The sequence below is a fragment of the Pseudopodoces humilis genome, chromosome 2 (genome assembly GCF_049639895.1).
Source record: "Pseudopodoces humilis isolate 2021_Gansu_Grassland_sample_001 chromosome 2, ASM4963989v1, whole genome shotgun sequence".
Taxonomy (NCBI): Eukaryota; Metazoa; Chordata; class Aves; order Passeriformes; family Paridae; genus Pseudopodoces; species Pseudopodoces humilis.
In genome coordinates, this window is record NC_142201.1 from 87,767,019 (window position 1) to 87,781,597 (window position 14,579).

Consider the following 14,579-nt stretch of genomic DNA (forward strand, 5'->3'; position numbering starts at 1 on the left):
GGGGCTGATTTGGTTAGTTAAGCAAAGTGAAGTCTGTACTCTAGGGAAATAAACACCAGGGAGGAAGTACGGCTTCAGCTAGAGCCACGCTGGCACAGACACAAGAGAATATAAACTAGCTGTGAATTCATTTAAGCTAGAAATTAAAAAAACTTTAACCACTACAGCAGTTGGGTTCTGGGGCATCCTGCCAAGGGGACTTGTGGGGACAATAAAATTAACCAGTTTGGGGTTGGCACCTGAGAAGATTTTGCAAGGGATTGTGAGACCATAGTGGTAAGAGATCACACTCAATCACCAGGAGCCTCCTTGCTTTTTCTCCCACCAAAGACATCATCCATCTTCCCACATCCTGAAACTGGTGCTAAATACTTCAGAGGCAGATACAGGCAAAGCATTCCCAGATACATTTTCTCCTGATCTGAAGGGGCTGGAGCTTTACTTGTCCTCAGAACAGGAGAGTGCAGGGTAGTTTTTAACATGTGCACAACTGCTACAGGAATTCTGAGCATTCCTGTTACTGTAAAGGGGTCACAGCTCTCAAATCCAGCTGACATTTTGCTGCCTATTGAATTCATCACAACAGGAATATAATTGCACACTGCACAAAGAATTTTTGCAAATGAACTCCTTTCCTTGGCAGCGGAAGAGCCTGCCACCAGCAGAGGAGGCAGACAATAGTCCAGCCCTAGTTCCATACTGGACCAAGAGGGACGTTCCTGGAAAACTGCAGAAGATGAAAGAAAAACACCCAAAAAGATGGGCTGCCTGTGGAACCAGCAGCAAAAACAGATGTTTTTTATATGAGTATTTCAGCTAAGCAGTGACTAGTACTAGGAAAAGGGATGAGGAAAGAAGAGCCCTGCAGGGGGGAACACAGACAGACTCCCATGGAGAGGATGGCAAAAAGGGAAAGGGGTCATAGAAGGAAAATGAGCTATTCCAGGGCATACAAAGGAGACAAGAAGAGATCTGAGAAATGCATTTGCAGCAGCTGACATGAACTGTGACATTCTTCTGACTACTCTACCTAGCTCTGCATCAGAATCCTGCAGAGCCAGGGCCTCATCCCAGGAAGGATGGTCCAGCCGTGGCAAGCAGCAGGCACAGCCCTCAGTGGCTGCTGTCAGGGGCTCTTTGTACAAAGCTCTGTGTCCCCCAGGGGCAGCAGAGGGGGACACACATCATCCATGCCATCTCTCTCAACAGACCAGACTGTGGGCACCCAACTGGCACAAAGGGCCTTCAGAGGAGCACTGAGCCACTGGTGGAGCAGAGGCAAGGCCTCCCTGCATGGAGCTTTGGGGGACCACACAGCAGCATGATCACCCTGCAGACCAGCAGATGCAATCTGGCTGGCATCACCTCGGCCTCTGCAGCACCGCTCCTCAGCTGGCACCGGGAGCTTGCAGGAGGATGGAGGTGGTGGGCACAAGTCCTGCTGCTGGGCAGGGGCAGGGCTGCTCCCCCAAGACAGGCCTGAGGAAACCTACTGTCCAGAGATGTGCCCCCCAGCCAGTGTCGGTGGTGCAAAGGAGACTCGGTAATGTGCAACAGCACTTGGGTACACACCAGCCCATTCATTCATCAGGAAGCAAACCACCCTGCCAAAGGTCTCCTTTGGAGAACAGAGGCAAGGGCAGCCTCAGCAACCCCAGTAAATAAAATATTGACTCCTTTTGAGCACACAAAGACCATCTCTGACTCCAGAGGTACCTAGGCACAGAGCAGTGGAAGATGAGAAGAACCTTAGAGAAGTCCTGCAGGGCATCTGCCCGGCTGTGACACTTCTCCCCACTCTCCAGGTACAGATGGGCACTGTGGCAGAGGCCAAGCTGCTGCCCAGCACCTTCACAACCCTCAGGAAGGGGAGCAGCAAGCTCCCCAGAAGAAACTGTGCCCCAAGAATGCAATAATTACCATCATTAACCCCAACCCCTGGTTACCTCTTGGCACGGAGCAGCTGGAAGCGGCTGGCAAAAGCTGGACATCAGTGATAGAGCAATTCTTGAATTGCTCTATTCTTGTCCTACCTCCTCCCCTTTCTGAGCTGATGTGAAAGCCCCATGTGGGGTTGCAATGAATCACTGCACAAGAGCTGTCAGACTTTCTGTGCTGGGGATGGCAGATCTCCTGCTCCTCATTTTGGGATGGACATTTCTCTGTACCCTCTTTTCTACAGCCCCCTAAACCTGACTCCTTTGCAGGGCTTAATGAGTCCAGGTATTTCTGTTCTCTTCTACTCAGGGTCTGTTTTCTCAGTTTTTTTCTTCAGAAAAAAATGGGTTAACACATAAAGACATTTAAAAATGAAAACTTATAATAATGCTCAGTACTTACCTCACTCTTGCCATCTTCAAAGTGATTTATAGATGTTAACTAATTAATTAATTTTCACATCTTTTCCAACTGAAATTCAGAGTCATGGCTGAAGTGAGCCGTGAAAAATAAACGTGTGGTTTTCAGGTGAAGGGCAAAGGCAAACCTATGCTCCTGCCCTCTGTTTGCCATCTAGCAAGGCAATTTGCAGCAATACTTTCATTCTGCACTGCAACCCTCTCATTTATTTTTCAGTCCTACCAAAGGTCTGAAGTAATTTTATGTGCTACCTCCAGCTTTCCTTTTCTTAATGGAGGTCTTAAAAGGTGCTCCCTTTGAAAAGTAAACAAAATGGAAGACTTTCAGAGCTCCGTTTAATTCCAAAACTCTCCTAAAATCCATAACACAGCCAGCCTTGAGAGGCAGGCAAATGGGAAGGGGGAGCAAAGCCTATTTATGGCTGTTCTTGGCAAATGTTGCTACCAGAGGGATGAACTGACCCCGGGAGAAGGGGGTGAGCCGGATGTCACGTAAAAAAGTTACGGCAGGAGGACAGCCCAACCCGGGCCAGCTGTGACTGAGCCGTAAGGATACAAGTCTGGGAACTCAGCACAGCCTGGGGCTGGAGTGGCAAGCCCCCCCAGCCCCACACGCTGGCTGCTGGCATCTGGGTGGGGGTTTTGTGCTCCCAAGGCTGATAGCAGTGTGTGGCACAAAGCTCAGGCAGTGCTCTGCCCGGTCTCTGCTGCACAGGGCACAGAGCGCTATCATACACAGCCAGCCTGGAACTCTCAGTGCTGGCTTCCAACTCCACTCCTGGGATCTGCAGCCTGTTTAAACTGTGGATTCAGGGCATTGAAACATACCCTTTGCATCTAATAGACACAGTCTGGTTAAAGATAGCAAAGCCCAACAGACCAGGAAGGAGCTGATTCACTTGGGGCAAAGAATTGTTACAGCTGCTCTTCCTAAGCAGCAGCAGGTTCTTGTGGGACACAAATATCCTGCTCCATTACTGGTAACTTCAGCTCTCCCTGGAGGTGACACTGCTCCAGCCCAGCTCCCGCTGGATGTCAGCCAGTGGCTGTTGGGACACGTGCTTTGTCCGGCTGTTCTGCTCCATCCCAAGCCCATTCTCCTCAGTCTTTCTCATCACACCCCAATGGCTTTGCAAGCAGCAAATCTTTCAAAGGGTGTGGGGTGCCAGACATCTGGCAGGTGCTTGACAGGCATCTCCTCTCCTGCTGGCACCTGGGACCCAGACTAGCCCTTCCCGGGGAGCTGAAGATCTGATACACACGGATGTAACTGTTTCTTGCAGACAATCGCAAAGGCAGCAAGTGCAGTGCCTCTCCTCCCTGACAGAGACAGATGAAGGTGATGTGACACAGGAGGAGGAAGGCTCAGGTCAATTAAACAAAAGCTGGAAGCTTTGTCACAATCCCTCCCAACAACTTATGAAGAACAGGATTCATCAGGTAGGCTCCCTACGGCTGTAAATTCCTCAGGTCTCTCTAGGTGGGTGTACACAATCCTGGCCCAGCTATCCCCACACATGCAGCCAGATTTGTGTCTCCCACCTGGAAAACTTCCTACCAAAACTCTCCTGCTTGGCACTTCTGTGCCAGGCAAGCACAGCCAAGGTGCTCGATGCCAGGTGCAGCAGAAGGGGGGAAGGTGTGGGGCTGCCTGAGCTCTTGGGAGACAGCAGCCGGCGAGAGTTGTCACCCCGGGACAGCTGGCATATGCCTGGCCCCAGCAGAGCCAGCTGGTATACCCAGCCCTGTGACCACACACAGAGGAACAAAGCAAGCTGCTTGCAAGTTTTAGGAGTTGGTGGGTTCAGGTGACTGAGCTTTGCCACAGACAGTATTACAGTAGTGTGGAATTAGCAAAGCCACAATATGGCATTAAATGTGCGTTTTGTGCGGCCCGAGATCCGAGGTGGCACCTTGCTACCATCAAAACAGTTTCAGACTCACCCACCTCCCCACCCCCTTCACAAGACTTGTTCACACCTACATTGCCTCGGCTCCAACTCTCACCTGTCTGCACAGGGAGCTGACCCCGGAGAAAACCCACCCCCAGCCAGTGAACCCAACAAGGCCCCATAGAGTCAAAGCTCCCAGCTTTCCTTCACTGGGTTAATTTTTTCCATGGTCTGCTCACACACAGAAACACAGGTTCAGGGAATCAAATTTTAGTCTTGGCATAAGGCACAGAACCAAGCGGGGGTGGGAGTCACGGTGTCAATTTACATTTACATCAGCTACACGTTGTGGAGAGGCAGTGTGACACTGACATCCGTCTGACTCGGCTCCAAGCCAGCCTCGAGGAGCCATCCTTTGAAGAATCCGAGTTACTTTTTTTCCTGGGCATCTCACAGGAGTCACTTTCAGTGATTTGGATTTTTTTTTTCCCAACCAGACACCACCAGCACCCGAGAACAGCTTGTGCAGCATCTATCTGTGAGAACTCACACATGTGGGCACTGACTCTTACCTTCACCTGTTAGGCAAGTCCCCACATCACTTTCCATTATGTCCAGGATCACGGGACACACTGTATTGACACAAATAAGGACTTTTTCCACACTCTCTGCACCTTCCTGTGAGACTACCTGAAAATCACCTTTTGAAGGGTCTAGGGGCAAATCAACCACACAAACAATTTAAATAAGATTTATGATTAATTTCCGTTTTACAGACTATCATCCCAACAGAGATACTGTGGAACTACCTCTGAAAAGGGAACCTAGTATTTTGAGGATATTCCACCCTAAAATAGGACAGAAGCTCTTAATATCACAGCTTATTTTGGAACCTCCAGAATCAGCATACAAGGCAAAGAGACACCATTCACAGGAGCACAGGTTTGTATAGATATGTCCATAGATCTATATTTTTATTGTTTTATATATATTTATAATATATTTATATATTTTTTAAAAGAACCCCTTCAAAAACTACCCTCCCACCTAGCAAAACAAAGATTAAACAATCAAAGACGGTGTCCTGGAGCAAAGTATGCCAGGGGTCTCATAGAGCCAAAACGACTGCTGAGCACCAGCACCCTCTTTCCAAGATTCTGTGATGCCCTGGGGGTGCCAAGGTGACTGTCACACCTTTATGGCTCCTAAAATTGACCTGTCAAAAGACAGGGAGAGAGAAAGAGAGAAAGACGTGGCCGTGGCGACGGGGGCTTGAGCGGCTGGGGAAACAGCAATGCGTACAACCTGAAGCTCAGAGTGTGAAATGCTGTGATGAAAAGGAGGGAGACACTGCCTGAAACGTCGATAAAGAAGAAAGGAAAAGAGAACAAACATGCAGGAGAATTAGTTGGAAAGATGGATCTCAGAGAAGAGCTCAGAAGCATCACACTTGGGACCCCTGCTACCCCCTCCATCCCCCAAATCTCTTCCTCTCACCCTCCCAGTTGTGAAGGGAGATCCAACTAGTTTGATTTAGACCAAATCTTCGCGCTGCCCCGGAGCCTGTGGGCACAGGGAAAAAAAAAAGAAAAATAAAAGTTCAAAGTGGGCACTTGGGTTCATATCTCACTCCCTTCCTAAGTGCACAGGGAAAAGTGCATGGATGCTCCCACATTGCTCACCCTTTGGCTTTGGAGGTTTTCTTGCTTGCCTGGCGCTGGTTGGTACCAGGGGCTGGCTCCCTGAGCTCCGTGAGGTGCTGCTCTGGGTCTTGGGATGTGGCTGCTGCAGCAGCTGCTGTTGTCACTTTAATAGTCTTCTTCAGGTTTGCCACCTGCAACAGCAACAAAGTAAGAACTAAAAGTTGGGATTTTTTTCAGCTATGGGTTTTTTTAGCTTCTCTCTGGGATTTTTTAAATATTTGTTTCTAAAGGAAGCCCTGGACCTAAGAGCTGCAAGCTCACATCAAGGAAAAGAACCAACATCTATCCAGGCCCCTGCACTGCAGAAGAGTATTAAGCTGATTTAGGACTCTTCAGGCGCAAGTCCCTGGGGGGTCTGGCCTAGGGAAAAGGCAATGCCTCACTTCAGCAAAGACTTTAACAACCACAGGGTACTGGTTCTAATTGTTTCAAGGCAAGGAGCACTGGCTGCTCCCTGCTGCACCCACTCACCTCGCTCTCGATCTGCTGCTTCAGGGCCAGCTGCTGCTCTTTGTGCTGGTTGGCCCGGCTGACCTGCTCCTCGATGCCCGACAGGACAACCTCGCAGCCCTGGCACCTGGAGAGGAGACCCACAACTGAACAGGCCAGGGAATTGGCACAGCATAGAGAGAAATGTGAAAGACAGCAAATTTTAACTCCAGAGGCCAAAAACACTGCGAGGTGACAGCTATGCCAGGCAGGGAAGATACAGGGACAGGAGTCTGATGTAAAAACGCAGGGAATTATGTTATTATCTGGGAGGGGGACAGGTAACAAAGCCATGCTGGGTTAAGAACTACAGATAAACCCTCACGAAGCCTCCTGCCAGCAGCCAGTGCTGTGCAAAGGCTTCTGTGTTCCCATCACCCTTCCAGCCACAAACAGGGGAATTTGGAAAATTTTTGGAAAATTACTTTCCGATGGAGTATGGGAAAGGGGATTGAGTAGGTCACCTCCCAACCACCACCCACCCTTAGTGACACACAAAGGATCCAGGGAAGCCACCGGCCACTCCTGCAACCTTTTTTGGGTGTTAGTTCTGGGGGCTTCCTCCTCACCACTCCTGCAATGTGCGGGTGATGGTGCTAAGCTCCTCCCTCCGGATGTCCCTCCCAATGCTGTAATCCACCTCCAGGCGCTGGTTCCGTTGATCCAAGCTCCCTCGAAGCACATCTGCATACACAGCCTCAATCACCAGGTCCTCCAGCTGCCGGACATTCTTCAGCTGTAACTGCTCCAGCAGCACTGAGTAGGGGATGCACTGTGGAAACATGATGGTAACTAGCACGAGATAATCCCAGTGGGAAGAGAACCCGGGGAAAAACAGGGCCCCTACCTTGATCTTGGCAGCCAGAGTGACGACTGACAGGTGCCTCAGTTTGTTCTTCTGGGCCTCTGTCAAGGGAGGGAGGTTTGCTGCTTCAGCTGTTGTCAGGGGAGAGAATGGGATATTAGAATTTATGCCTCGTTTCCCAGTTCCGCACAGAAGCATCTGTACCACACCCGTCTCTTAAAACGTCTGCACACCAATCCCCCAAGTGGTGCTTCGTCTTGCCAAGCCAACCCCATCAATTCTCAGCTCAAAAGACCTTTTCTGAGCAGCCTTTCTTCCCGCCACCCTCAACTCAGCCTTTCTAGCTGTCCCACGTGTTATTTATGCTGGTCTGCACATCCCAATGCATATTTAAGTCTTTCCCCTCAAAACCGTCTTCGGCAGGAGACAAACGGCAGCCTTAATTACAGCCAGCTACCCCGCAAGTCTGGGGCCCACAGCACAGCCAGGCGTGTGTGGGGCCGGGGGCTCAGCCCTGGCTGCATGTGGGGGCCGCCGGAGGAGGGAGGCCCTCTGCGCCCCGGGTCTCGGCCCCGCGGGATCCCCACACCGGGCCGGGGGGCTCGGGACCCCGCCCCGCCTCACCCAGGTAGTCCGCGTAGGTGCCGTAGGCGAAGATGGTGAGGAGGCGGAACACGGGGGAGAACTCGCTGTCGGCCAGCTGCGGGGACACAGGGTCAGGCGGCGCCGCCGGGCCGCGGGCAGGGCCCGGCGGGGCCGCGGGGCCGGGCGGGTCTCACCTCGCGGACGGCGGGCATGTCCAGCAGCTCCCCGAACACGTAGATGCCCGGGGCCTCCAGCACCTGGTGGATCAAGCTGGCGAGCGCGGCGCCGCGGGCCGCCTTGGCCAGGAGCAGGAACTGCTCCTGGCTCTGGCCCGTCACCTTCCCCTCGGCCGCCATGGCGGGGCCCGGCCCGGCCGCTCGCTCTCCCCCCGCCGCCCCGGCCCTGCCGCTCCCGGCCGGCCCCGCGCACCGCCCGACACCGCCGGCGCACAGCCGCCGCTTCCGCGTGTGACGCGCACCCGCCGCCCATTGGCGGAGCCGGCGGCTCGCCCCCCCCCCGCCGCTTCCCCATTGGCCGGGCCGGGCGGCGCGCGGCGGCGCAGTCCCGCCGCCGGGGCGCCCCCCGCTGGCGGGGCTAAGCGCTGCGGGGCCGCGGCCGTCCCTTCCATCCTCCGCATCCTCCGGCCATCCCAGGCCATTCCCGGCCATTCCCGGCCGCCCTTGTCACCCTGCCACGGCGGCGCTCATGTCCCCGGGACAGCCCAGGCTCCGGTCTGCCTGGGGCGCAGCCTCCGCCCAGGCAGACAGCGGCCACCGGCCGGTCACCGGTCACTAGACACCGGCCCAGTCTTGGCCCTGCTGGTCACCGGCACCAGCCAGCTCTTAACTCCGTTCTGCACCTTTTTTCATGCCCTGCCCTGCTCACCAGCAGTCTGCTCACTGTTCTCTTATTTTTCATGACCCAACCTCTGTCAAAACTCCCCCAAGCTGTTCAGCCATCGTGAGATGTGTCCCAACACGGCAATCGATATGAATAGCCACGTATTTATGGGTCTTGCCAGTCTGGTGATTATCTACTCTTCATCCGTACACCTGGAAATGTCCAAGGCCAGGACTGATGGAGCTCTGAGCAACGTGGTCTAATAGCACATATCACTGCCTCCAGCAGGGGTGTTGGTATAAGACGATTTTTAAGGTCCCTTCCAACCCAAACTGTTCTGTGATTCAATGATTAATGTTGAAATAGCTGGTGAGGAAACAGATGCACTACTCTATGGCGTGGTGTTTCTCACATCTCAATGATCTATTCTATAATCACCACACCAGAATTAAAAGAGGTGCATGGAATACCTTGTGTGTGCCCACACATCGCTCTGATTTTTGCTTTCACACCATTAAGATCTCACTATTTTGGGCAGTGTTTTGGGGATATGTAAATGTAAAAAATCTTATGTTGCAAAGCACCGTACTTATGTATTTAAGCTGTGCATTTCTTAAATCCCTGCATGCCTCTCTTCCTCTACTGCATTAATTTTTACAAAAAAATGACTTTACTATCTGCTGAATCATTAACCATCGCACTTGTCAAGAAATGCATCCCTGATGCAGGCAGGGTATGGCCATAAAAAGATAGTTTAAACGCTCCACAAGGATAGAAATGTTTATAGTGCACCTTAAGTATCTCTTCGTGGGTGTATGAGTTACAGCAATGCGGTCACTGCTGAGGGCACGGTTCCCTGTGCCAGGTGAGAGAGAATAAAAAGTGGGGGTCATTTGGGGGAAAAAAAACCCCAAACCTTCAGAGCTCTTCTCATCTTATATAAATCACCTGATAGGCAGAGGTGAGTTGTGAGGGGGACTGGGAGGAGAGCAGTCAGTGTGCATTTCAATAAGCAATATTAAGCTGTTTGGCCAAGAGTTTCCAATTTCCTTATGGCTGTCTCCTTCAGAAATCCACAATGATTTTCCAAGGCAGAAAAAAAGAAAATTTGATGGGAGCCCGATACAGTCTGTGCAGGTAGCATGGTTTTAGCATGCTAAAATCATAGAGCTATCAGAGCAAGTTTGCACATGATGGCCAGCAAGAAATTTGGTCTTCAGCTGGATCACTTTAGCACATATTAAAGGCAGCTGACTTGTGCTTTGCCAGTCTTCTGTAAGCATAACATCTTGAAATTAGTGTGACATCTTGAAATCTTCATCTGGGTAAAGTCTATGTTTGTTAAGGTTTTACTTGCCAGTATCAACAGCTCTCTTTTCTTGCTTTGACTCTAGTTTTTGTCACACAGCTGCTGTGGCTGAGTCACAGAGAAGGCTCCTTTGGGGTACAGTTCTGCTCCAAACACAATTTCACAGCTAGAAAATACAACCCGTGGCTGCCTTGGGGAGTTGGATCGTTGTCTCCCAAGTTTATTTGTACAGCTGTATGGATTGTCACTACTCCTTCTCAGTGTCATCCTCTTCAGTCCCTGAGGCTCCTTTAGTGTTTGGTCTCCTCACCGAGGCTACTGACAGAAGGATGGAACTGTGTGGACAGTGATGGTCAGTGGGAAAAAATGAACTTCTAACATTAATGATCGTGCCATAAAGATTAGGTGGACATCACTTAAAACTAGTTCCAAGCATAAGGAGCAAAACAGCTCTGAGTGCTGGGCCAGAGGAGCAAACGTGCGCCCTGAGAGGGGAAGGCACCCAAACCCTCAGTCCTACTCTTGTAGGGCACATTTTCATTTATGTGCTCTGATGCTTTGAGATGTCACAGTCTCTTTTGCCTCAAAAATCTGAAACTGAGCAAAGGAACTTCTCTGATCATCTTCCATAGATAACTGAGCATGGGCACAGTCAATGAGCTCTCCTAGGAAAGTGCCTGACACCCAGTGGCTTAGGGGATTGTTGGAAGTTACCCTGGGAGCGTTTCCTATGTTCAAGTCAGGTAAAATGGGACCAAGACACATTTTACCCAACAGGCATTTCTTCAAGAAGATCATGGTGACCCAGGGAAGCAGGAAAATCTGTCAGTCTGTATTCTCAGAGCCAGCAATATTTGGGCTTCTCCACACAGCAGGATGAAAGAGGCAGGGCAGGTAAGGTTGGCTGAGAGCTGTGAGGGCAGGTTACAGGACAATATTGACAAGGGCAACATCTTCTCTCTCTTTTCCCTCTCTGTTTCTGTATTTAGGCCTGATTCACCACAGCCTCACACCTGCTGTCTTCACTTACACCAGTGCAGGGTGCATTCAAATCAGGTTCAAATGTAACCCTGCTGATTTGTAGTGTTTTATTACTCTCTTCCCCACCCCCTTGCCAGCTCCTTCCATCTCAGTTTTATCTCTCTATCGATCTGTTTCTCTCACACTCTCTGACACGCTTGCTGCCTTTCATTATTAGTTAGATAAAGCCTGGCAGCCCGAGCATCCTAGCTACATGATGCTCTCTCTGTCTCCTTCTCCACTTCAGCCCCAGTTCCTAGGTCCTGTGTCCCCATGTTTTTGTCTGCTCCTTTTTTATCCTGCACCAAGGGCAAAGACCAGAAGGTCCTTTGAATGACTCAGATCCTGCGCTCTCCAAATGAGAGGATTATCGTATTCATGAGTGCAAAAGTTATGGGTAACATCTCCACAACGTAACAAAACTTTGGCCTCATCCCTAGCTTGGAGTGCTGGGTGCTGAAATTAAATTCCAGCCTCCTGGAATCAGTAACTTCCGTGCTTTTGCTTTCCTCACAAAGCAAACACCTATCTTTATGGTCACAGGGAAACTGTGAAATGTGATTTTCATGTAACCAAAAGAGCCGAAAGTAGGAGGCGAAGAGTGCAGATGAAAGCAAGTCTGTACGACATTTCATAATTTTAAGATAAATCTTGTGACATGGAGACGTTCTGTGTTGTTATTTCTGAATGTTTGGGATTTCTGATCCTAGCTGTAACCACCCCCTAGCATCATCCCTCTCTTCTGATCTCTCTCTGATCTTTACAGAAAGAAACCTCCATTCTCTTTGTGCTATAGATCCACTTTCTTTCCTCTGTGTTCACTGTCCCACTTTAAAGCTGTAGAGCTGTACGGGCTCATTCTAGGTTGTTCCTTTCTTCACCACCACAGAATCCAAATAACTTGTCAAAACACTGAAGACATTTTTTTTCACCAGTCCTTCTCCAAACATAGCAGAGTCACATCTCATGAGACGATTTTTCACAACTGTGTGTAACACGGACTCTGAGACAAAAACACTGTAAGGACAAAGGAGGCTGGTATGGCTCTCTTGGACACCAATATAATACAGAAGGCTTTTAACCCTTTAGTTTGTACTGGGCTAATGCACACAGGGGTTACACCTAAAGTCAGCCCAGTATCAGCGGCTTGAGGGTAACCGCATGATGATTCTTCCTCTGATCTGCTCTCAAAGCCCTCAGGATTTTGCAGACCAGGAACTGTCTTCCAGACAGGCCTCCGGTTGTGATTCAAAGACTCCAGAAGAAAGAGGATCTTGCACTTCACTAGGTAGTTTGTTTCTGTGATTAATCACTCTCCAGTGACTGGCTCTTGTTATTCTCTGCCAGAATATTTGGTAGACTTTTCTCCAGGAAAGAACTGATACTGCAAGCAAGTCATGTCTCATTCTGCTTTTTGATATATTAAACAGGTTGACCTCTTTAAATTACTGAGATCTCCAGTCTTCAGATCACCTTTGATTCAAAGTTATTTTTAAAATATGGAGCATAAAGCACTGTGCGGTTTTCCAGCATGAGAGTTACTCAGACACAGAGAGAGGTTTAATCGTCTCCTCGCTTCCCATCCTTACTTCTGTCTTTACACAGACAGGGATCACTTCAGACTCATTGCTGCAGCCTGGACCACTGAGTCTGTGTTCAGTTTTCTGCCTGTTATAATCCCCACATTTTTTCCAGAGCACCTCTTTTCAGGACTGGAAGTTGTTTCCTGTAGACACAGGCATTTTTTCCTGTTTGTAGCTGTACAATTTGCTCTCAACAGTCTTATAAGAAGTTTTATGAGAATGACCACCTTAATGAAAGGGGCAGGTCACTCTGTACTGGTCCTATCCTCATTATTTTTAACACTCTAACAATATTTGTGCCCTCAGTAAACTGTGTCAGAATGAACTATATCTGCTCACCAAGCACTGAATAAAATGGTGAGTCATACCTGACCCGGGACTCATTCCTGGGCATCCACGTAAGAAACACTGCCACTCAATGGTGGGCTTCCAGGGATGACCTCCTTTGTGTTTACAGGGCGTTAAATGGAGTTAACCAGCTCACTTAACCTCCTGCTCTGTTAATGTTGCATAATGCTTTTTTTTCTTATCAGCATGCTTTGGGAAATTAACACTTCCAGAAGCCTGGATAGATCTAAGCCATCACCTTTCCCAAACAAACCTGTAGTCACATCAAAGACTGACAAGAACAAAACAAGTTTATGCAGCAAGATCAGTTTCCTCCAAACCAGGCTGATTGGCATTAACTGGAAAATCTCATATCAGCTCTTTGTTGCTTTGCCTAGAATTTTTCAGGTCTTCTGTTTGCTCTTTACAAATATTCACAGGGCACAGTTCTCTTCCAGTCTTCTGGGATGTCTCTGATATTCCAAAGCTTATTAACCCCTTGTTTGGTGAGCAATAGGGCAGAGGAAACTGGCTTCCTTGTGGACTTCTTTCCTGTATGTTCTGTACTTTCCACTACCATACCTTCAGCCGGGGTCTCTTGATGGCACCCTTTCCACAGCTTGCCACATCTGTGAGGGGCAATTTCTCCTACAGTCTACATCACAGGGCTCCCCCACTCTCTAACATTACATAGCTCATAGCTTTTTGTTATGTTTCTAAAATAACACAGCTTTCCCAATATTTTCTGCTCAATTCTTTTGGCCTGCTGAATGGACTGCTCTGACCTGTGGGGCTTTGCCCAGCAGCATGGCTACAGGCTCTGTTCCAGCACAGGCATCTCTTTCCTCTGTCAGGCTGCTGGTTTTCATACAATTTGTTGGAGCTTATGTACCTTTTAGAATCTGGTCATTTTGTCAAATCCATGGCAACTAACAGACAGACAGACAGGATTCTGCAGGTAGCAAGGCAACAACATGGGTCTCTCTTCTCTTAGGAAACAACAGTAAAACCAGTAGCAGTGGCCTGCCTGGGCTCAGGACTCATGGGTGTAAATGATCTGTACGTGATCACTGCCAGACAGAAATAACAGCCAGTAACCCCTGATTCCATCTCTCCCCTCAAAATTCCATGTAGTTTTACATTAGCTTTCCTAAGAAAAGGAAACCAAACAAGCCACTCCATTTATATCACGTCAGAGCGAGGTACAAGTGACATCAGCCCTTGAGCTCCCTGTTCCCATCATCTCGACGGCTTTCCTGACTCCCCACACCACATCTTCCAAGGTTTCCTTGGTCCCTACAAAATCCTGCTCCTTGTCCTCTCTCATATTTCTGACTCCTTTTGCTGCCTTCTGTAGTTTTACTCTTCAGGGGGATTTTCAGTGTTTGCGTCATTTGGATTTTCACCCTTTAGCTGACCTTTCCCTGGTTGAAATTTCTCCTCTGTTTTGTGCTTCCCAATTATACTAAACACATTCGTCAGGATTTGAAAAGGTCAGAGAGAGCCTGTGTGCCTGATGTAGCCCCTTCCAGAGCTTTCTACCCTCTGCTACTCTCAGGTGAGAAAGCAGGAAAAGAAGCACAGAAAGCGAGACAAGCTGAACGCTGACTTGTGCTGCTCCACCATGTCGGTACAGGGGGTTTCTTGGGATGAGAGTGTGAAGGATCAC

General features: G+C 49.5%; 1 protein-coding gene across 1 annotated transcript; it reads right to left on the minus strand.

Annotated features, from left to right (window-relative positions):
• Positions 1 to 5,192: 5,192 nt before the first annotated feature.
• On the minus strand, positions 5,193 to 8,270 carry COPS7A (COP9 signalosome subunit 7A). The gene is made up of 8 exons (XM_014253296.2): positions 8,026 to 8,270; positions 7,871 to 7,946; positions 7,289 to 7,377; positions 7,011 to 7,213; positions 6,424 to 6,529; positions 5,932 to 6,083; positions 5,747 to 5,812; positions 5,193 to 5,603 (listed from the first exon to the last, which is right to left on the minus strand). Exons 1-7 carry the CDS (start codon positions 8,185 to 8,187, stop codon positions 5,773 to 5,775), a joined length of 828 nt encoding a protein of 275 aa, XP_014108771.1. The 5' UTR covers positions 8,188 to 8,270; the 3' UTR covers positions 5,193 to 5,603; positions 5,747 to 5,772.
• Positions 8,271 to 14,579: the final 6,309 nt, after the last annotated feature.

Excerpts from the sequence above, each read along its gene's own strand:
- COPS7A (XM_014253296.2), bottom strand. The coding sequence starts at position 8,187 with ATGGCGGCCGAGGGGAAGGTGACGGGCCAGAGCCAGGAGCAGTTCCTG. Across the intron at positions 6,530-7,010 it reads ACCCGCACATTGCAGGAGTG|GTGCCAGGGCTGCGAGGTTG; the intron begins GTGAGGAGGAAG and ends TCTCCTCTCCAG. Across the intron at positions 5,813-5,931 it reads AAAACCTCCAAAGCCAAAGG|GCTCCGGGGCAGCGCGAAGA; the intron begins GTGAGCAATGTG and ends CTGTGCCCACAG.